Genomic DNA, 21,100 nt, shown 5'->3' with positions numbered 1-21,100 from the left:
CTCCTGTTGTGTTCTCAGGAGAACAACAGAAATTAATTCAGTGCTTATTACTGCTGAGTTACCATGGCAGCATCTTTTGTCATCTCTCCAATCCGTTGAGGATAGAGTGGTGTGTGCTCCAACCCACACGGCCATCAGCTCTCAACATACTCATGTATTGTTTAAACACGCCTCTGGCCTCTGCTCCGTTTCTGCCCGAGCTGAATGAGAGGTCTGCAGTAGTTACACTATATATACAGCAGTATGTGGACACCCCTAGAAATCAGTGGATTCGGCGATTTCAGCCGCACCCGTTGCTGACAGGTGTATAAAATCAAGCACACAGCCATGGAATCTCCATAGACAAACATTGGCAGTAGAATGGCCTTACTGAAGAGCTCAGTGACTTTCAACGTGGCACCCGTCATAGGATGCCACCTTTCCAACAAGTCAGCTCGTCAAATTTCTGCCCTGCTAGAGCTTCCCCGGTCAACTGTAAGTGTTGTTCTTGTGAAGTGGTAGGCCACACAAGCTCACAGAACGGGACCGCTGAGTGCTGAAGCTCGTAGCGCGTACAAATCATCTGTCCTTGATTGCAACACTCAGAAAACAGGAGAGGACAGTCACCGTCATTCTGTTTGTAATCAACACAATTACACTTATAGCAAACTCATTAACGTTCAACAGGGTCTGCTAATCAAACATAAGCACTCTTAATAATCAGTACTAGGAGCCCCAACAGTGTTTTATAACCTGGACGTCATTCAGCTCATCTGTAAAGTCAGTATAGAAGACCAGTCTCATTACTGACAATGACTCTTCCCTGATTGGTCAGGGACTGTACTGTTCTCTTTAAACCCTCCTCCGGTCTCTCTAAATCTCTCCACTTGACATAAAAATAAAGTTGTGTAAGGTTTCCAGATGAGATTAAAGAGTTTCACGGGATCTTAAGCGCTTACAAATTCATAACATATTGTATGAACTGGGATTGGTAACATCATATGAAGGGGAACATATCATACGATATGGACGACGTTGTCCACGATTGGCTCGTGAGCGCTACGTTCAAAACTACTGGCTGAAATGATACAAAACCTTTCTAACGCATCTCTAAGTGAGAAACGGATGTATACTCTTTATGCACAATGGACAGACATGTCTGTATTTACACCCACTTTGGAGGATGTGGTTTTGCTTGTCGGTATTCGTCTGAAAGAGTTGCTGTGTCTCTGATCGCCTCCAGGACAGGGAGGGGAGGGGAGGGAGGGGGCTGGGTCCCTGAGGAGAGGTTCCTGGTCACGGGCAGTCACCTGCCTGGGCAGGACTCTCAGAAAGCTGGCCTTTGTGTGTCCTTCAGAAATAGCTGTGCTCTTGTGAATACACATTTGAAACTACATCGCCCTGTACACAGAAATGATCTGGTCTTTATGATAAAAAAATATAACATTGTGTCTGGTAATTACTGATTATGTGTAATGACCTGTATGTCTTGAGGATGGGGGTCAGGCCCCTGTTGCTTCAGGTTCAGGCTGGGTGTAGAGACAGGATGGGGGTCAGGCCCCTGCTGCTTCAGGTTCAGGCTGGGTCTAGAGACAGGATGGGGGTCAGGCCCCTGCTGCTTCAGGTTCAGGCTGGGTCTAGAGACAGGATGTGGTGTCAGGCCCCTGCTGCTGTGACTGGGGTCTCCAGGGACCCTGGTGGGGTCGGTCCCTCTCCAGGTCTCTCACCTCTCTGACACACTTCAGAAGATAAAGGTCATCACTCTTCAGGGGAAAGTCAGGAAGTGAATTTGGGAGAAAAAAAACATTTTTATGTACTATCTTGTGACTGCAGTGATACTGTGTGCACCAGTTTACCAGACTAGATTGAGCCTATCCCTGGACAAACACATGTCTAATAAACACCAGCCTAAAACTTACTATATATTTTTGAATAAAGTGGTCAATTGATCTGGGTGTGAGGAATTATCCATTGGTTAACCTCATAGTGTTGGGGGGGGGGGACAGAGGTCTCTGGGGATGATAGCAGTGGAACCTCCCTGCTGGTCCAGCTCATACAGGAAGGAGTCAGCTTCATGATGGGTACTAGAGCCCACAGGCTCATCTGCTCCAGAATGGTCCTGGTTGGCTGGCGGTGGTTCACAACAAACATCATCAGCACAGAGGTTAAACACCAGAGGTTAAACGCCAGAGGTTAAACGCCAGAGGTTAAACGCCAGAGGACAAACAATTAGGGACTCCTGTATACGTTGTTGGTTCGTACTGTAGTCTCACATGGTCTTCTACGGAGAGAATCCCATGGGACCAGTCAACAGGTGAAGAAAGGTGACCTTTCACCTTTGCACTTGCATTAAAATCAAAAGACATTGGGCTGTCAAACGCATGTCAGTTTGCAATTTCCTCATGTTAAAATCTGGTGTGCTGTCATTTTTCAGCCCTAACGACAGGTTCAGCCATTTACCTGTCTAACATCAGGTCACTTGTGCTGAGGTGGGAGCGGTGGCAAAATTTGAGGTGTGTCCTCAAATACAAGAGCAAAAGTTACAATTTTATGAAGCGTTAATGGGAGATTTAAGACCCACAAAAAGCAGGTCTTAATGGCAATGCAGTTGATAATGGCATGGATTTTGAGAACGGACGCGCAGCCTATCAAGCCATGACGCACAGTGTCCATAGAAAGAGAGATGTGCCTTTTGTGCCGGTGAATCTCGTATTTAGAAACATTTAAAAAACAATTGCCCTCCCCCCCATTTTATTTTATTTTAAACAGGCATAGCCTCCCCTCCTCTTTATCAAGGCTGGTTTAGCAGCATCGTATATATGCATCTTTTTATCCTGACCATTAGGGACTGAATGTTATTTATAATAAGGGTTATATAGAGAAAACCGGACCTCTCTGAATTGAAAACGGATGGCCCTCCCTTCAGCAAAATGTATTTCACCTAAACCCTCCCTGAACACTTGAAAAAAAACAAGTGACCCTCCCCTACACCCAAAATAATAATTAAAACAAAGTGGATAGCAGAGAATATCTCTACAGTTTACCCTCACTTCTTGGGCAGACCAGAGTCCAGAGCCTTAGATAGTTTGAGAAACTGTTCTTCATCCTGTACACATTAAGCCCAAATCACACGGAGAGAGGCCATCAACGGCGTCACACGGAGAGACGCCATCAACGGCGTCACACGGAGAGACGCCATCACACGGAGAGACGCCATCAACGGCATCACACGGAGAGACGCCATCACACGGAGAGACGCCATCAACGGCGTCACACGGAGAGAGGCCATCAACGGCGTCACACGGAGAGAGGCCATCAACGGCGTCACACGGAGAGACGCCATCAACGGCGTCACACGGAGAGACGCCATCAACGGCGTCACACGGAGAGACGCCATCAAAATGTAAGTGTGTGAGTAGAGAGAGTCAATTCACATACACTGTGTACATTTTACATTTTAGTGTTTTAGCAGACGCTCTTATCCAGAGCGACTTACAGTTAGTGCATACGTTACTTTTTTTTATTTGTATTTTTTCATACCCCCCGTGGGAATCGAACCCACAACCCTGGCGTTGCAAACGCCATGCTCTACCAACTGAGCTACATCCCCTGCCGGCCATTCCCTCCCCTACCCTAGGCCAATTGTGCGCCGCCCCATGGGTCTCCCGGTCACGGCTGACTACGACAGAGCCTGGATTCGAACCAGGATCTCTAGTGGCACACTGCGATGCAGTGCCTTAGACCACTGCGCCACTCGGGAGTAGCTATGCCAACTTAATGTAATGACAATCCATACACTGAGTAGCTATGCCAACTTAATGTAATGACAATCCATACACTGAGTAGCTATGCCAACTTAATGTCATGACAATCCATACACTGAGTAGCTATGCCAACTTAATGTCATGACAATCCATACACTGAGTAGCTATGCCAACTTAATGTCATGACAATCCATACACTGTGTAGCTATGCCAACTTAATGTCATGACAATCCATAATAAACAGTTGTATTTGTTATGTTTGCTATCTTTGGCTTTTCATATCCCACCTGTTAAAAAAATAAATATATATATATATAATGAACAAGCCGCATACAAACCTGGTCTCTTTTTTGCTTTCTTGAGTAAGGCAGCTCCAAAACGCAGGTGTTTCAGCCTAGCTCAGTGCTTTCTGTGGTGGTGGGGCAGCCAGCGGAAAATACAGAGCGTAGGGGTTGGTGATGTTCTCTAGTTGCGCCGTGATTGGCTCAGTGTTCTGTCACTCATGGGGGACACTACGTCACCGCAAAATCTATGGGTAGACCTCGAAAATTCAAGCCCCTTGGGTGCTGCCATAGAGTTACATTAGAAGTGCCCATCCAAGAAGGCTCAAGGTCATTGGCCACAGATAAAATGACATAAAATCACGTTGAATCTACTGTAGCTTTGAATGGACTGATCATGTCAATGCCATACTTTCAAAATCTTAGCTAGCAGTCATCATCATGAATCAAGTCGACAATCTACTGGCAAATCCTCCTCAACCCTTGTCATATGAAGATAAATAATGAAGAGAAATTATAGATCAAATGTATCGGTGCCTGCATAAATATTACACAACAAGTTGGAAATCGCAAATTCAACAATGAGTGGTTTGGAAGGAATCAGTGGCTAACTTCAATCACTGCAAAGCAATCACTAGCCTGCTGTTCAGTGGAGTGGGTGTGTGGTCCAAGTCTGGGTTTAAGGGCCTCTTTTCCAAGCTTAAAAGGATAAACATTCAACATTGGCCATGCTGTCAATCCAGCACGACTTCTGCTGAACTCAAAACAACTATAGCCTGTTTTAGAGAAATGTAATCATCGAATATTGTAAGAGCTTTGATTGTCTGCTTATATGCCCCCTTTATTTATCCTACAGTTCTGACTTGGTGTACAGGGAGAACACTGTAAGAACGGCCCATGTTCTGAATTCTGTCGCTGTACATTTCAAAAGTGATGAACAAATAGTCGTATTGACTACGTCCGTCCTAGCTCGCTCATTAATGTCTTAATCGAAATTACGGATTGCCTCTTATCCACTCGTCGTCCCCTTATCCCATAGTTTGTACATCTCAATTGTCAGTAGAAACCACATTTGTTTAAGCAAGTCAGACATATCAGCTGTGTTTTTTTTAAAGGCAGTAAATGAGGCTGAATGAACTGTTTCGCTGCCATACAAGGCTCCGTTGATAGCCAGGTGTAGCAGTGGCAAAGGATTCACTCCATGCTGCTGAAAATAAATCTCTGTTGTTGGGACAGCTTTATGGAGGCCCTAACAGTTTTGTGGACACCATTTGTCACCGTTATAGTGCAATTAATGTATTGTTTAGTGTTGTGTTGTGTTGTGTTGTGTAGTGGCTTTGCTGGCATGCATCAAAATATATTCATTTTTTTTTGCCCCACCAAGATTCACATGCTAAAATCGGCACTGTATATAAGTAACCATATGTCTTATGGAACCAAACCAAACTAAACATATCATGCTAATTTGAGTGTCCCGGATGTACTTTTACTATGTTACGTCTAGTTTATGAGACCAGGCTGGAACACAAAGACCCCGCTACCGCTGGCAACAGAAGGATCTGAAGTCACTGGTCCAGAAGTACACCACAACTAAATGGCTGGAGTCTTACCTGAAGAGCGTTGCCTACACTTTCAAGTTGCAGTTGTGAACACTCCAAAATCAATCTGAGAAAAATGATCACCTAAACCTACTTGGACACTTCTTCATGACATCAATTACAACCTTTTCAATGACACCAACATCCTTATGAGACCAGAACATTAAAGCACATTCTGGGAAGATTTGTTTCTGAACTTGTTTTTACGGCCACTGTATTGTCATGTAGCCTAATCTTATTGTTTGGTATTTTTTGCTTATTTGAAATAAATGTTTTAGTCCTACTTATTTTTGACCCATAATTTTTGGGATTTTGCTAAGCTTTTTCGTTGATAAATAAATGTTGTATAGTGAATGGTTGGTGTTAATGGATGGTGTAACTAGATAAAATGAAAATACATTATTTAAAATGTGATGGAGTGCTGCATCAGATGACCTGTGTTTTTCATAGTTTTGATGTCTTCACTATTATTCTACAATGCAGAAAATAGTAAAAATAAAGAAAAACCCTCAAATGAGTAGGTGTGTCCAAACTTTTTACTGGTAGTAAAGGCGGTGTCAGAGGAAGGCCCAAAAAATTGTCAAAGACTCCAGTCACCCAAGTCATAGACTGATCTCTCTGCTACCGCACGACAAGCGGTACCGGAGCGCCAAGTCTAGGTCCAAAAGGCTCCTTAACAGCTTCTACCCTCAAGCCATACGACTGCTGAACAATTAATCAAATGGCCACCCGGACTATTTACATTGACACCCCCCCTGTTTTTACACTGCTGCTACTTGCTGTTTATTATCTATGCATAGTCACTTTACCCCTACCTACATGTATAAATTACCTCAACTAACCTGTACCCCCGCACATTGACTCGGTACCGGTACCCCCTGTATATACAGTTGAAGTCGGATGTTTTAAGAATGTGAAATGTCAGAATAATAGTAGAGAGAATGATTTATTTCAACTTTTATTTCTTTCATCACATTCCCAGTGGGTCAGAAGTTTACATACACTCAATTAGTATTTGGTAGCATTGCCGTTAAATTGTTTAACTTGGGTCAAACGTTTCGGGTAGCCTTCCACAAGCTTCCCACAATAAGTTGAGTGAATTTTGTCCCATTCCTCCTGACAGAGCTGGTGTAGCTCAGTCAGGTTTGTAGGCTTCCTTGTTCGCACACGCATTTTCAGTTCTGCCCACAAATGTTCTATAGGATTGAGGTCAGGGCTTTGTGATGGCCACTCCAATACCTTGACTTTGTTGTCCTTAAGCCATTTTGCCACAACCTTGGAAGTATGCTTGGGGTCATTGTCCATTTGAAAGACCCCATTTGCGACCAAGCTTTAACTTCCTGACTGATGTCTTGAGATGTTGCTTCAATATATCCACATAATTTTCCTTCCTCATGATGCCATCTATTTTGTGAAGTGCACCAGTCCCTCATGCAGCAAAGCACCCCCACAGCATGATGCTGCCACCCCAGTGCTTCACGGTTGGGATGGTGTTCTTCGGCTTGCAAGCGTTCCCCTTTTCCTCCAAACATAACGACGGTCATTATGGCCAAACAGTTATATTTTTGTTTCATCAGACCAGAGGACATTTCTCCAAAAAGTACGATCTTCGTGCCCATGTGCAGTTGCAAACCGTAGTCTGGCTTTTTTATGGCGGTTTTGGAGCAGTGGCTTCTTCCTTGCTGAGCGGCCTTTCAGGTTATGTCGATATAGGACTCGTTTTACTGTGGATATAGATACTTTTGTACCTGTTTCCTCCAGCATCTTCACATAGGTAAGTGTGTTGTCAGGAAAATAACCTCTCACTCAACATCAAAAACACAAAGGAGATGATCGTGGACTTCAGGAAACAGCAGAGGGAGTACCCCCCTATCCACATCAATGGGACAGCATTGGGGAAGGTGGAAAGTTTTAAGTTCCTTGGCGTACACATCACTGACAAACTGAAATTGTCCACCCACGCAGACAGTGTGGTGAAGGCGGCGCAACAGCGTCTCTTCAACCTCAGGAGGCTGAAGAAATTTGGCTTGTCACCTAAAACCCTCACAAACTTTCACAGATGCACAATTGAGAGTATCCTGTTGGGCTGTATCACCGCCTGGTACGGCAACTGCACCGCCCGCAACCGCAGGGCTCTCCAGAGGGTGGTGCGGTCTGCCGAACGCATTACCGGGGGCAAACTACCTGCCCTCCAGGACACCTACAGCACCCGATGTCACAGGAAGGCCAAAAAGATCATCAAGGACAACAACCACCCGAGCCACTGCCCGTTCACCCCGCTATCATCCAGAAGGCGAGGTCAGTACAGGTGCATCAAAGCTGGGACCGAGAGACTGAAAAACAGCTTCTATCTCAAGGCCATCAGACTGTTAAACAGCCATCACTAGTACAGAGAGGCTGCTGCCTATATACATAGATTAGAAATCACTGGCCACTTTCATAAAATGGAACATTAGTCACTTTAATAATGCCACTTTAATAATGTTTACATATCTTGCATTACCCATCTCATATGTATATACTGTATTCTATACTATCTATTGCATCTTAGCCTATGCTGCTCTGATAATGACATTCCTCATCCATATATTTATATATTCTTATTCCATTCCTTTACTTAGATTTGTGTGTATTAGATATCTGTTGTGGAACTGTTAGATATTACTTGCTAGATATTGCTGCACTGTCAGAACTAGAAGCACAAGCATTTCGCTACACTCGCAATAACATCTGCTAACCATGTGTATGTGACCAATACATTTGATTTGATTTGATACAGTGAAATAAGTATGCCCCAATGCAAGTCTAAAGTCTAATTCATCCGCAGTGTGATTTCAACAGATTTTTGTCAAATTAACAAATTATTGTATTTTGTTGAATTTACATAACAACATTCCAACCTCGTTTAGCATGATCTCCTCCATTATGGCATGATTCCACTATTTTGTATTCGTTTGCATCACTTTCAATTATACTTTTATTTTGAAGGTGAAGAGCAAATTCCACTATTGTGGCTAATCCTTACTGTGGCTAGCTTCACATAGGTGGGTCCGACCATCAATCAAATAAGAACTGTCTTATAAATAAGGGGTATTTCAGCTGATGTCACCTAGCTAGATAGTTAGCTAGCCAACTATAGCTACTGAAACAGATGATGTATTTTTGCTGTGTTTTTGGGGAAGAACATTGTTTGCATCCATCAGCTAGCTTCTTTTTTTACCAGCACTGTCCCAGAGTTTGGGGAAGTGTGTCTGCGCTCCAACGGTTTTGGGGAAGTGTGTCTGCGCTCCAACGGTTTTGGGGAAGTGTGTCTGCGCTCCAACGGTTTTGGGGAAGTGTGTCTGCGCTCCAACGGTTTTGGGGAAGTGTGTCTGCGCTCCAACGGTTTTGGGGAAGTGTGTCTGCGCTCCAACGGTTTTGGGGAAGTGTGTCTGCGCTCCAACGGTTTTGGGGAAGTGTGTCTGCGCTCCAACGGTTTTGGGGAAGTGTGTCTGCGCTCCAACGGTTTTGGGGAAGTGTGTCTGCGCTCCAACGGTTTTGGGGAAGTGTGTCTGCGCTCCAACGGTTTTGGGGAAGTGTGTCTGCCATCCAACGGTGAATCGGCTGTGACCTGAAATACGAGTGATAGTGTAATCAATGTGTAATAACTACATAAAAACAATAATGAACGTGTTAAATGATTGGTCCTGATTGGTCAACAAACTTATTTGACCCCTCAAAAAGTGTTATTTGAAGTATATCTGTTTTGACTATGGAACGCTGTTTGGGTCTTTGCGTGTCAAAACAAATAGTTTTTTTTCTTCTTTTTTTTTACATTCTTTTTTTAGGGGGTAGATCAGCTTAATATTGCAGATAGATTGTAACTTCCATCAATGTAATTGTCTGCATCACTTCCAATCCCCCATGTTTTTTAAAATACATTTTACATTTTAGTCATTTAGCAGACACTCTTATCCAGTGCGACTTACAGTTAGTGCATACATTTTTCATATATATATATACACACACACATACATATACACACATACATACACACATACATACATACAGTGAGGGAAAAAAGTATTTGATCCCCTGCTGATTTTGTACGTTTGCCCACTGACAAAGAAATGATCAGTCTATAATTTTAATGGTAGGTTTATTTGAACAGTGAGAGACAGAATAACAACAAAAAAATCCAGAAAAACGCATGTCAAAAAATGTTATAAATTGATTTGCATTTTAATGAGGGAAATAAGTATTTGACCCCCTCTCAATCAGAAAGATTTCTGGCTCCCAGGTGTCTTTTATACAGGTAACGAGCTGAGATTAGGAGCACACTCTTAAAGGGAGTGCTCCTAATCTCAGTTTGTTACCTGTATAAAAGACACCTGTCCACAGGATCAATCAATCAATCAGATTCCAAACTCTCCACCATGGCCAAGACCAAAGAGCTCTCCAAGGATGTCAGGGACAAGATTGTAGACTACAAGACCATTGCCAAGCAGCTTGGTGAGAAGGTGACAACAGTTGGTGCGTTTATTCGCAAATGGAAGAAACACAAAATAACTGTCAATCTCCCTCGGCCTGGGGCTCCATGCAAGTTCTCACCTCGTGGAGTTGCAATGATCATGAGAACGGTGAGGAATCAGCCCAGAACTACACGGGAGGATCTTGTCAATGAGCTCAAGGCAGCTTGGACCATAGTCACCAAGAAAACAATTGGTAACACACTACGCCGTGAAGGACTGAAATCCTGCAGCGCCCGCAAGGTCCCCCTGCTCAAGAAAGCACATATACAGGCCCGTCTGAAGTTTGCCAATGAACATCTGAATGATTCAGAGGAGAACTGGGTGAAAGTGTTGTGGTCAGATGAGACCAAAATCGAGCTCTTTGGCATCAACTCCCAATATTTTCCATATTCTGCATTAGAGGCAGCTAAATTCCAGTAAACAGAAATGAGATTCTTAATCACATTTTTTTTTTAATCATCATGCAATAACAATTAGTTATTCAATTTCCAATAACCACCAGATTATGTATTATCATCATTACTGCACATTCTCACAGTCGGCCATATGACTTTATGATCCGTCAGGATTGCGGGCAGTATTTTTACCTCTACAGTGTTGGGCTCAAGTGTGGTCCTCTGTAGCTCAGCTGGTAGAGCACGGCGCTTGTAACGCCAAGGTAGTGGGTTCGGGACCACCCATGCACAAAAAAATGTATGCACGCATGACTGTCAGTCGCTTTGGATAAAAGCGTCTGCTAAATGGCATATTATTATTATTACTAGAGGTTATCACCCACAAGTCAATTCTTGATTGTAGTGAATGATCTATATGACTCCATGTGTACTGTTTCTCTCCAGGGTTTTTAACACTCCATATGTCAATTAAGTCCAGGCTTTGGCAGAAATTCACCAATTTATTCACACCAATGTTAGACCTATGGGGCAATCATTCAGTCTCATTATAATAAACCATGTTAAAATCCCCACCAGTCAAACCATACTAGCCAGATGAAGCTAGCTGGCTGCTTATAACGTTAGTTTTGGGCAACAGGGTTAAGTAGCTGGCTAGCTAGTTATTGCAATAGGAGAACAACAAGTGGCTACCTAGCTGCTACTTTCTCACATGGATTCCTAAATCGAAGAATATTGAAAATGACTGCATTTTGTTCAGGGCTGGTTGCATTGGTGCTAGCTAGCTACCCCAGAAGTTGCTAATAACACCCGTATCAAAGATATTTGCAAACATTTTATCCTGATCTACTTCAAATGCTCACACAGACGTTTTCCCATTCGGTGGAACAAAATATACCTTATTACCAACGCAGTATTGTACAGCTTTGACAGTGATCGTAATGGTGGCGCTCGTCTTGCACGTTCAAATTCAGCACACACAACATCCTATAATAGAATAGTGTTATTTGACCTGCATCTTTTTGCCATATCAGCGAGCTAAATCAAGTGCACCCCACTCCCGCAAGGCAAAGGGCATATTCTGATTGGTTGCAGGAAGCCGGATGACTGGGTAGGGGTTGATGACCCTTCGTGAACGCCGAATATTTTGTGTATATGATGAAGAAATAGGGTCACTAATGTGAAATCCCTATAAGTTGAACAATATTAAACTTCCAGTTGTTGTTTTTTAACAGTGTTCATTTAGTACTGGCTGTGATAAAATATTGTGGTAGATTACCTTTGAACACCCCTAGTTACGTAATGGTTTAGCTTATCATTTCTGAACAGCGGAAGGAGGAGGACGTCCATGAACAACAGCTTATTTATCCCAACAGAAGACATCCATACTATGTGGCTACCTGGCAAGTAAAAAAATCCACGACACAATGCAAGGTATGAGTACCATATTTACAGATTTATTGCGTGCATATTTTAGAGTGACCGATGCTACTGGATGTTTTGCTGCCATCTTCTGAGATGACAGGTGGGCCAAGTCATCTGTGATGATGGTGATGGCAGTCTAGCCTAGTGGACGCAAAATAAATATTCTTACCTTTGGCTCTATGATTGAACGGCCGTGTAATGTAATTGTTTTTACATTTACGCCACTCCTAAGTGTGTTTTGTACCATACATAATCCCTATCAAATGGTGATGCTACTGTAGATCAGGATGAGGTTGAATTAATATCACTGCTTGCCTTAAAGTTAGCCCAAAGGCCGGCAGATGGCGATATTGAGTCGTTTCATCTTACCTTTCAAAGGGAACGCAGTTGGCTATACACCTATCCCTAGTGGACCGGTTTGTACATAAAACATTCTCCATTCAGGCTGCAAACTAGATTTAATGGCGAGAAGGTGTAATTTTACCCCCTTTCATGATATCCAATTGGTAGTTACGATCTTGTCTCATCGCTGCAACTCCCCAACGGGCTCGGGAGAGGCGAAGGTCGAGTCATGCCCCCTCCGAAACATCACCCGCCAAGCCGCGCTGCTTCTTAACACCTGCTCGCTTAACCCGGAAGCCAGCCGCACCAATGTGTCGGAGGAAACACCGTTCAACTGACGACTGAAATCAGCTTGCAGGCACCCAGCCAACCACAAGGCGTCCCTAGAAAGCCCCCCAGCTAAACCCCTCCCCTAACCCGGACGACGCTGGGCCAATTATGCGCCGCCCTATGGGACTCCCGGTAACGGCCGGCTGTGACACAGCCTGGGATCGAACCCCAGACTGTAGTGATGCCTCAACACTGCGATGCAGTGCCTTAGACCGCTGCACCACTCGGGAGGCCCCATACTGTCTTTATGAAACACCATTTTACACCACCATGCTAGAGTAGCTAATGCTAGTCCCGGATGTCGCATATCACGTTCAGCCAATCAGGTTGCAGCAGTCAGTTTTTTCACCCCTGGTCTGATTGGCTGAACACGATACGCAACATCAGGAAGTAGCATTAGCCACTTTAGCATGGTGGTGGAAAATAGTGTTTCATAAAAAAGTATGCAAATTTCCCCCGTTTTTTTTCCCGCCATTAAATTGACTTAAGGAGGGAAAATGGCCCCTTAATGTTTAATGTACGAACCGTCCATGGGGGATACGAGTGCATAGCCAGCTGCATAGATTACATTTGGACAGTAAGATTAAATTACTCAACATGGCCATCTGCCTACCTTAAACTCTGTTAGTTACTGACTGTTAGTTACTGACTGTTAATTACTGACTGTTAGTTACTGACTGTTAATTACTGACTGTTAATTACTGACTGTTAGTTACTGACTGTTAGTTACTGACTGTTAATTACTGACTGTTAGTTACTGACTGTTAGTTACTGACTGTTAATTACTGACTGTTAGTTACTGACTGTTAGTTACTGACTGTTAGTTACTGACTGTTAATTACTGACTGTTAGTTACTGACTGTTAGTTACTGACTGTTAATTACTGACTGTTAGTTACTGACTGTTAGTTACTGACTGTTAATTACTGACTGTTAATTACTGACTGTTAATTACTGACTGTTAATTACTGACTGTTAATTAATGACTGTTAGTTACTGACTGTTAATTACTGACTGTTAATTACTGACTGTTAATTACTGACTGTTAGTTACTGACTGTTAATTACTGACTGTTAGTTACTGACTGTTAGTTACTGACTGTTAGTTACTGACTGTTAGTTACTGACTGTTAATTACTGACTGTTAGTTACTGACTGTTAGTTACTGACTGTTAATTACTGACTGTTAATTACTGACTGTTAGTTACTGACTGTTAATTACTGACTGTTAGTTACTGACTGTTAATTACTGACTGTTAGTTACCTTTCAACACTTTACCTTTATAGGCCAGAAAACACATATTTTCTTAACCCAATTTGTAGTTTTTAATAAATATACATTTTTAATCCTTTCTGCAGCATAGATGACAACCCACCCCTCTAAACAGACGAACCACTTCAACTTCAAACAATTCTCTCATCCAACATCCCGGTCCTCCCTTCAATGCCTAACACTGGGGATAGTTTAGGACCTAATGTGTCTGGGAGTCAGCCCGGCGACCAGGCTACGCCCCAGCCCCAGCGACCCCCACCCCCTCGCAGAGAGGATGACCAACGCGGCCTGCTGACCACTCTCACCCAGGACTCCCTGAGGGCCCGGAGAGCCTCCAGCGCTGACCTACAGCTCCCATGGACCTGCCCTGTCACTCACTCCAGAGAGAAGTTCTACACGGTCTGCTCAGACTACGCCCTCCTCAACCAGGCTGCCTCTTTCTACCGGCCCCCCGGCAGCACCCCCAGAGAGGTGGCCCCCAGCAAGCAGGATGGCAGCGGGGCCCCATTAGTGAAGTCCAACACTGTGGACCTGTCCCAGGGTCAGGGGCAGCATGACGGCGTAGAGGAGGTCTCGGACGAGGACTTTGACATGGAGGGGGTGTCCTGCAGCAACACCAAGCCTATCCTGGCTTGGGAGATTGATACCACTAACTTTGATGCTGTGCTAACTCGAAAGCCCAGGACAAGTAAGCAAGATCAATAACCTACATCATTTATAAAGCAGGGGGTTCTGCTTACTTTTGGAGACATGATTTACAGTATGTTTCAGTCTCATGGATATGCTATACATTACTTGGTATTCATCTCATGCTAAGCAATATGTGGCAGAAACTGGTGATCAGACCATCTGTTATTAGTTATGTACAGTCGGTATCATAAGTATTCACCCCCCCCTTGGATTTCTTCACATTTTATTGTGTTACAAAGTGGGATTAAATTGTCATTTTGTTGGCAATGATCTACAGAAAAATACTCTGTAATGTCAAAGTAGAAGTAAAATTAGATAAGTGTTCAGCCCCCCTGAGTCAATACATGTTAGAAACACCTTTGGCAGCGATAACAGCTGTGAGTCTTCTTGGGTAAATCGCTTAGAGCTTTGCACACCTGGATTGTGCAATATTTACCCAGTATTCTTTTCAACATCCTTAAAGCTCTGTCAAGGTGTTGGGGATCGTGGCTAGACAGCAATTTTCAAGTCTTTCCATAGATTTCAAGCAGATTTACACTACCGTTCAAAAGTTTGGGGGTCACTTAGAAATGTCCTTGTTTTCCATGAAAACATACATGAAATGAGTTTGAATAGGAAATATAGCAAAATGCATAGGAAATGTAGTCATTGACAAGCTTAGAAATAATGGTTTTTAATAGAAATAATAATTGTGTCCTTCAAACTTTGCTTTCGTCAAAGAATCCTCCATTTGCAGCAATTAAAGCCTTGCAGACCTTTGGCATTCTAGTTGTCAATTTGTTGAGGTAATCTGAAGAGATTTCACCCCATGCTTCCTGAAGCACCTCCCACAAGTTGGATTGGCTTGATGGGCACTTCTTACGTACCATACGGTCAAGCTGCTCCCACAACAGATCAATAGGGTTGAGATCCGGTGACTGTGCTGGCCACTCCATTATAGACAGAATACCAGCTGACTGCTTCTTCCCTAAATAGTTATTGCATAGTTTGGAGCTGTGCTTTGGGTCATTGTCCTGTTGTAGGAGGAAATTGGCTCCAATCAAGCGCCGTCCACAGGGTATGGCATGGCGTTGCAAAATGGAGTGATAGCCTTCCTTCTTCAAGATCCCTTTTACCCTGTACAAATCTCCCACTTTACCACCACCAAAGCACCCCCAGACCATCACATTGCCTCCACCATGCTTGACAGATGGCATCAAGCACTCCTCCAGCATCTTTTCATTTGGTCTGCGTCTCACAAATGTTCTTCTTTGTGATCCGAACACCTCAAACTTTGATTTGTCTGTCCATAACACTTTTTTACAATCTACCTCTGTCCAGTGTCTGTGTTATTTTGCCCATCTTAATATTTTATTTTTATTGGCCAATCTGAGCTATGGCTTTTTCTTTGCAACTTTGCCTAGAAGGTCAGCATCCCGGAGTCGCCTCTTCACTGTTGACGTTGAGACTGGAGTTTTGCGGGTACTATTTAATGAAGCTGCCAGTTGAGGACCTGTGAGGCATCTTTTTCTCAAACTAGACACTCTAATGTATTTGTCCTCTTGCTCAGTTGTGAACCGGGGCCTCCCACTCCTCTTTCTATTCTGGTTATTCCAGTTTGCACTGTTTTGTGAAGGGAGTAGTACACAGCGTTGTACGAGATCTTCAGTTTCTTGGCAATTTCTCGCATGGAATAGCCTTCATTTCTCAGATCAAGAATAGACTGACGAGTTTCAGAAGAAAGTTATTTGTTTCTGGCCATTTTGAGCCTGTAATCGAACCCACAATTGCTGATGCTCCAGATACTCAACTAGTCTCAAGAAGGCCAGTTTTATTGCTTCTTTAATCAGCACAACAGTTTTCAGCTGTGCTAACATAGTTTTCACCACTCCGTAGCAATTTTAAAATCACCAATGGCCTCATGGTGACATCCCTGAGCAGTTTCCTTCCTGTCCTGCAGCTCAGTTCAGAAGGACGACTGTATCTTGATGTGTCTGGGTGGTTAAGTACATCATCCACAGCATAATTATTAACTTAACCATGCGTAAAAATATATTCAATGTCTGATTTGTTATTTGTACCCATCTACCAATCACTGCCCTTTATGAGGCTTTTGAAAAGCTCCCTGGTCTTTGTAGTTGAATCTATGCTTGAAATTCAAGACTTGACTGAGGGACCTTACAGATGTTGTATGTATGGAGGACAGAGGAAGGGGTAGTCATAAAATAATTATGTCAACCTGTATTATTTCGCACAGAGTGGATCCATGTAACTTATTATGTGATTTGTTAAGCCAAATTGTACTCCTGAACTAATAATAATAATAATAATATGCCATTTAGCAGACGCTTTTATCCAAAGCGACTTACAGTCATGTGCGCATACATTTTTACGTATGGGTGGTCCCGGGGATCGAACCCACTACCCTGGCGTTACAAGCGCCATGCTCTACCAATTGAGCTACAGAGGACCACAAAGCACAGCTTGCCTATAGAAAGGCGGTGAATACTTAAGCAACACCTATGTTTTAGTTATTACATTTTTATTAATTAGTAAACATTTATAGAATTTTCTTTTCACGTTGGCATTGTGGAGTATTTTATGTAGTAGCTCAATGACAAAAAAAAAATCACAATTAAATCTATTTCAATCCCACTTTGTAACGCAGCAAAATGTGGAAAAAAAATCCTAGGTAGGTGAATACTTATGATTGCAAAATTCTGGGAACTTTCAATACATTTCCTGTTTTTCCCGAAATCCCAGTTGGAAGATTTCCCAGAATCAAGGAGGGAATAAGCAGGAACTCCAGGGAATTTGAATGATTATTATGATACGCCTTCGTAAAACACAGGCAGTGAAACCACAGACAGGCATTTGATTCTATTTTTTTTAAGGATCCGACAGCTAGTCTTACTGGGGTCCGACAAATAACGAAAAATACATTACATCTGTCAGTTACACGTTACATGTCAGTACACCAAAAGTAGGTCACGTGGGGGAAAGGCGTTGTGCCGTGAGGCGTTACTTTATTTGTTTATTTTTTAAAACCAGGTTTGCTGTTCACTTGCACTATTTGAGATAGAAGGGAGTTCCATGCAATCATGGCTCTGTATAATACTGTACATTTCCTTGAATTTGTTCTGGACCTGGGGACTGTGAAAAGACCCCTGGTGGCATGTCTGGTGGGGTAAGTGTGTGTGTCAGTGCTGTGTGTAAGTTGACTATGCAAACAATTTGGAATTTCCAACACATTAATGCTTCTTATAACAACAAGAAGCGACGCAGTCAGTCTTTCCTCAACTCTTAGCCAAGAGAGACTGGCATGCATAGTATTTATATTAGCTCTCTGATTACAATGAAGAGCAAAACGTACCACTCTGTTTTGGGCCAGCTGCAGCTTAACTAGGTCCTTCTTTGCAGCACTGGACCACAAGACTGCACAATAATCAAGATAAGATAAAACTCAAGCCGGCAGGACATACTTTGTGGAGTGTGGTGTCAAAAAAGCAGAGCATCTCTTTATCACGGACAGACCTCTTCCCATCGTTACAACCAATATGTTTTGACCATGACAGTTTACAATCTACAGTAACACCAAGTAATTTAGTCTCCTTCAATAGGCAGATTCAGCTCAGGTCTATAATTTGGGTAATGATTTGTACCTAATACAATGCTCTTAGTTTTAGTGATGTTCAGGACCAGTTTATTACTGGCCACCCATTCTAAAACTGACTGCAACTCTTTGTTTAGGGTTGCAGTGATTTCATTAGCTGTAGTTGCTGATGCATATAGGATTAAATCGTCAGCATACATGGACACACATGCTTTGTTTAATGCCAGTGGCAGGCAGTTGTGTAAAGTAAGGAAGTAGAAATACTTCGTTACTGTACTTAAGTCGTTTTTTGGGGGGGTATCTGTACCTTACTTTACTATTTATATTTCTGTCAACTTTTACTTTTACTTCACTACATAAAAAAATATAAAAAAGTATACTTTTACTCCGATACATTTCCCCTAACACCTTCGTTACTCGCTACGAAATCAAATCAATCTGAAGCTGGAAGAAAAAAACGAATCACGTTGGAAAAAAGATGCAAGCAACATCGGCCAGTCGGCACACTCATGGGTGAACTTGTTCTGCAATGCAGCAGGCGACGACATGCAGAGTTGATCCAATCCTCATCAGTTTGGGCAAATCCAAGGGTCCTAAAGTGCGAACCCCAAGCACCGGGAGCCTGTCACTTGCAAAACAGTCATCCACTCAGTAGCACTTTGCCCAAGCGTGTCCGGAATTGCACAATCATGTACGACATCGCTCTACCACCAGCTCCTGATGAGGACGAACACCCTTGGCTGTATCTAAAATAAAACAATTATTTTCTCGGAATTAAGGATTCATCCTACCGGATGAAATGTCTGTTATGTTTACCAAAAGTTCAGGAAATACTAGCGTTCAAGAACTCTCCTTCGAACCTAAAAAACCACATTGAGGTAAGCCTACTGTTAGCTTGCTAGCTAGAATAACGTTAGCGTGCTAATTAGCTAACCTAGCTAGCCCACATTTGCTAATGCAACAGGCAGTGTTAGTTGATGCTAGCTAATCCTATACACCTAAATAGTTCACTAGCTAGTAGCTACCTACTTTAGCTGGCTAAAATGTGCCCAGATTCGGAAGCTTTGTTAGCTAAAGCGAGCTAACTAGCTAACTTGTTAACAAGCTAGCGAACTAGTAGTTTCCGAATCTGGGCACATTTTAGTCAGCTAACGTAAGTCTAGCCAAATACCTTTTCTCTAAACACCTGGTCAAGCTAGCTACCTAACTAATGTTAGCTTTCGGGTGTTACTAGCCATTTTATATATTGTGTTAGTTGATAAAGTTGTTCTTACCTAGCTAATTACTGTAGACTTAAGTCATTGACGTAACCTACTAGATAGATCAATTAACATAGTTTTTTTCTCATTGTAATATTAAATGGTGGTCACAAACTCTCACTTAACTAATGTTGTTTATAGCTTTAAAATTAGGATCCTTTACCTTAAGTGTTTGGTGATGGTAGTTATGTTACTAAGTAACAGTCTCTCTTTTCCTTTTCTTCTTATTTCAGAGAAAGCATCTTAAGAAGACCTGAAGAGAAAGAGACCTGAAGAGAAAGCGTGTACGCCATCTTAAGAAGTATGGAGAACTGAAGAGAAAGCGTGTACGCCATCTTAAGAAGTATGGAGAACTGAATAGAAAGCGTGTACGCCATCTTAAGAAGTATAGAGAACTGAAGAGAAAGCGTGTACGCCATCTTAAGAAGTATGGAGAACTGAAGAGAAAGCATTTACACCATCTTAAGAAGTATGGAGACCTGAAGAGAAAGCATGTACGCCATCTTAAGAAGTATGGAGAACTGAAGAGAAAGCGTGTACGCCATCTTAAGAAGTATGGAGAACTGAAGAGAAAGCGTGTACACCATCTTAAGAAGTATGGAGAACTGACGGCAAACACACTGAAGAGAAAACATGCCCCTAAGACTCCCTCCACCATCAAGCAGAGCTCATTACTGAAGACAGTGTCTCAGAAATCCATCGACAAAGCTGTGGTGAAGTATGTGGTCCAAGGGCTCCAACCATTCGCTGTTGTAGAACAAGAACCGTTCAGAGAGTTTGTCCAGGATCTGCAGCCTAACTCAAAGATCTTATCAAGGCCCACACTGCGCTCCAGGACTGATGAAGCCTCCACGGAAATGAAGAAGAAGGTGACTGAGGCCATGAGAGGAGTTGACCACATCGCCACCACCACCGACTGCTGGTCTGCAAGAAGACGGAGCTTCATTGGTGTCACAGCCCACTGGATAGACCCTGACAGTCTCAACAGATGCTCTGCAGCCTGTCAACGGTTGAGGGGATCGCACACCTTTGATGTGTTGGCAGGAGCCCTAAATGACATCCATTCCGAGTTTGAAATCCGGGGTAAGATTGTGAGAACAGCAACAGACAACAGCTCTAACTTCTTGAAAGCTTTCCAAGTTTTTGGAGAAGGTGAAAACAACGAGGCAGTGGAAGCAGTGGGTGGTGAAGCAGCTCAGCCAACGAGGCAGTGGAAGCAGTGGGTGGTGAAGCAGCTCAGCCAACGAGGCAGTGGAAGCAGTGGGTGGTGAAGCAGCTCAGCCAACGAGGCAGTGGAAGCAGTGGGTGGTCAAGCAGCTCAGCCAACGAGGCAGTGGAAGCAGTGGGTGGTGAAGCAGCTCAGCCAACGAGGCAGTGGAAGCAGTGGGTGGTGAAGCAGCTCAGCCAACGAGGCAGTGGAAGCAGTGGGTGGTCAAGCAGCTCAGCCAACGAGGCAGTGGAAGCAGTGGGTGGTCAAGCAGCTCATCCAACGAGGCAGTGGAAGCAGTGGGTGGTCAAGCAGCTCAGCCAACGAGGCAGTGGAAGCAGTGGGTGGTGAAGCAGCTCAGCCAACGAGGCAGTGGAAGCAGTGGGTGGTGAAGCAGCTCAGCCAGGACAGGAAGATGGTGAAGAGGAACAAGGGGAGAGTGAAGAAGTGGAGTTTGTT

At 43.3% G+C, this 21,100-nt stretch overlaps 1 protein-coding gene across 1 annotated transcript in view; it reads left to right on the top strand.

The window, feature by feature from the left end:
* The first annotated feature begins 11,767 nt into the window (after nucleotides 1-11,767).
* LOC311131366 (basic immunoglobulin-like variable motif-containing protein) overlaps nucleotides 11,768-21,100 on the top strand; it is a 30,986-nt gene continuing 21,653 nt past the window's right edge. Inside the window, exons 1-2 of the mRNA XM_084164327.1 lie at nucleotides 11,768-11,959; nucleotides 13,980-14,581. Coding sequence (XP_084020453.1) covers nucleotides 14,065-14,581 — 517 coding nt within the window. The 5' untranslated portion in view covers nucleotides 11,768-11,959; nucleotides 13,980-14,064. The remainder of the gene's footprint in view (nucleotides 11,960-13,979; nucleotides 14,582-21,100) is intronic.

The sequence above is a fragment of the Coregonus lavaretus genome, assembly GCF_964263955.1.
Source record: "Coregonus lavaretus genome assembly, chromosome: 6".
In the NCBI taxonomy this organism is placed as follows: Eukaryota; Metazoa; Chordata; class Actinopteri; order Salmoniformes; family Salmonidae; genus Coregonus; species Coregonus lavaretus.
Note: the sequence above shows the minus strand (reverse complement) of the source record. Positions and strands in the feature narration are given on the sequence as shown.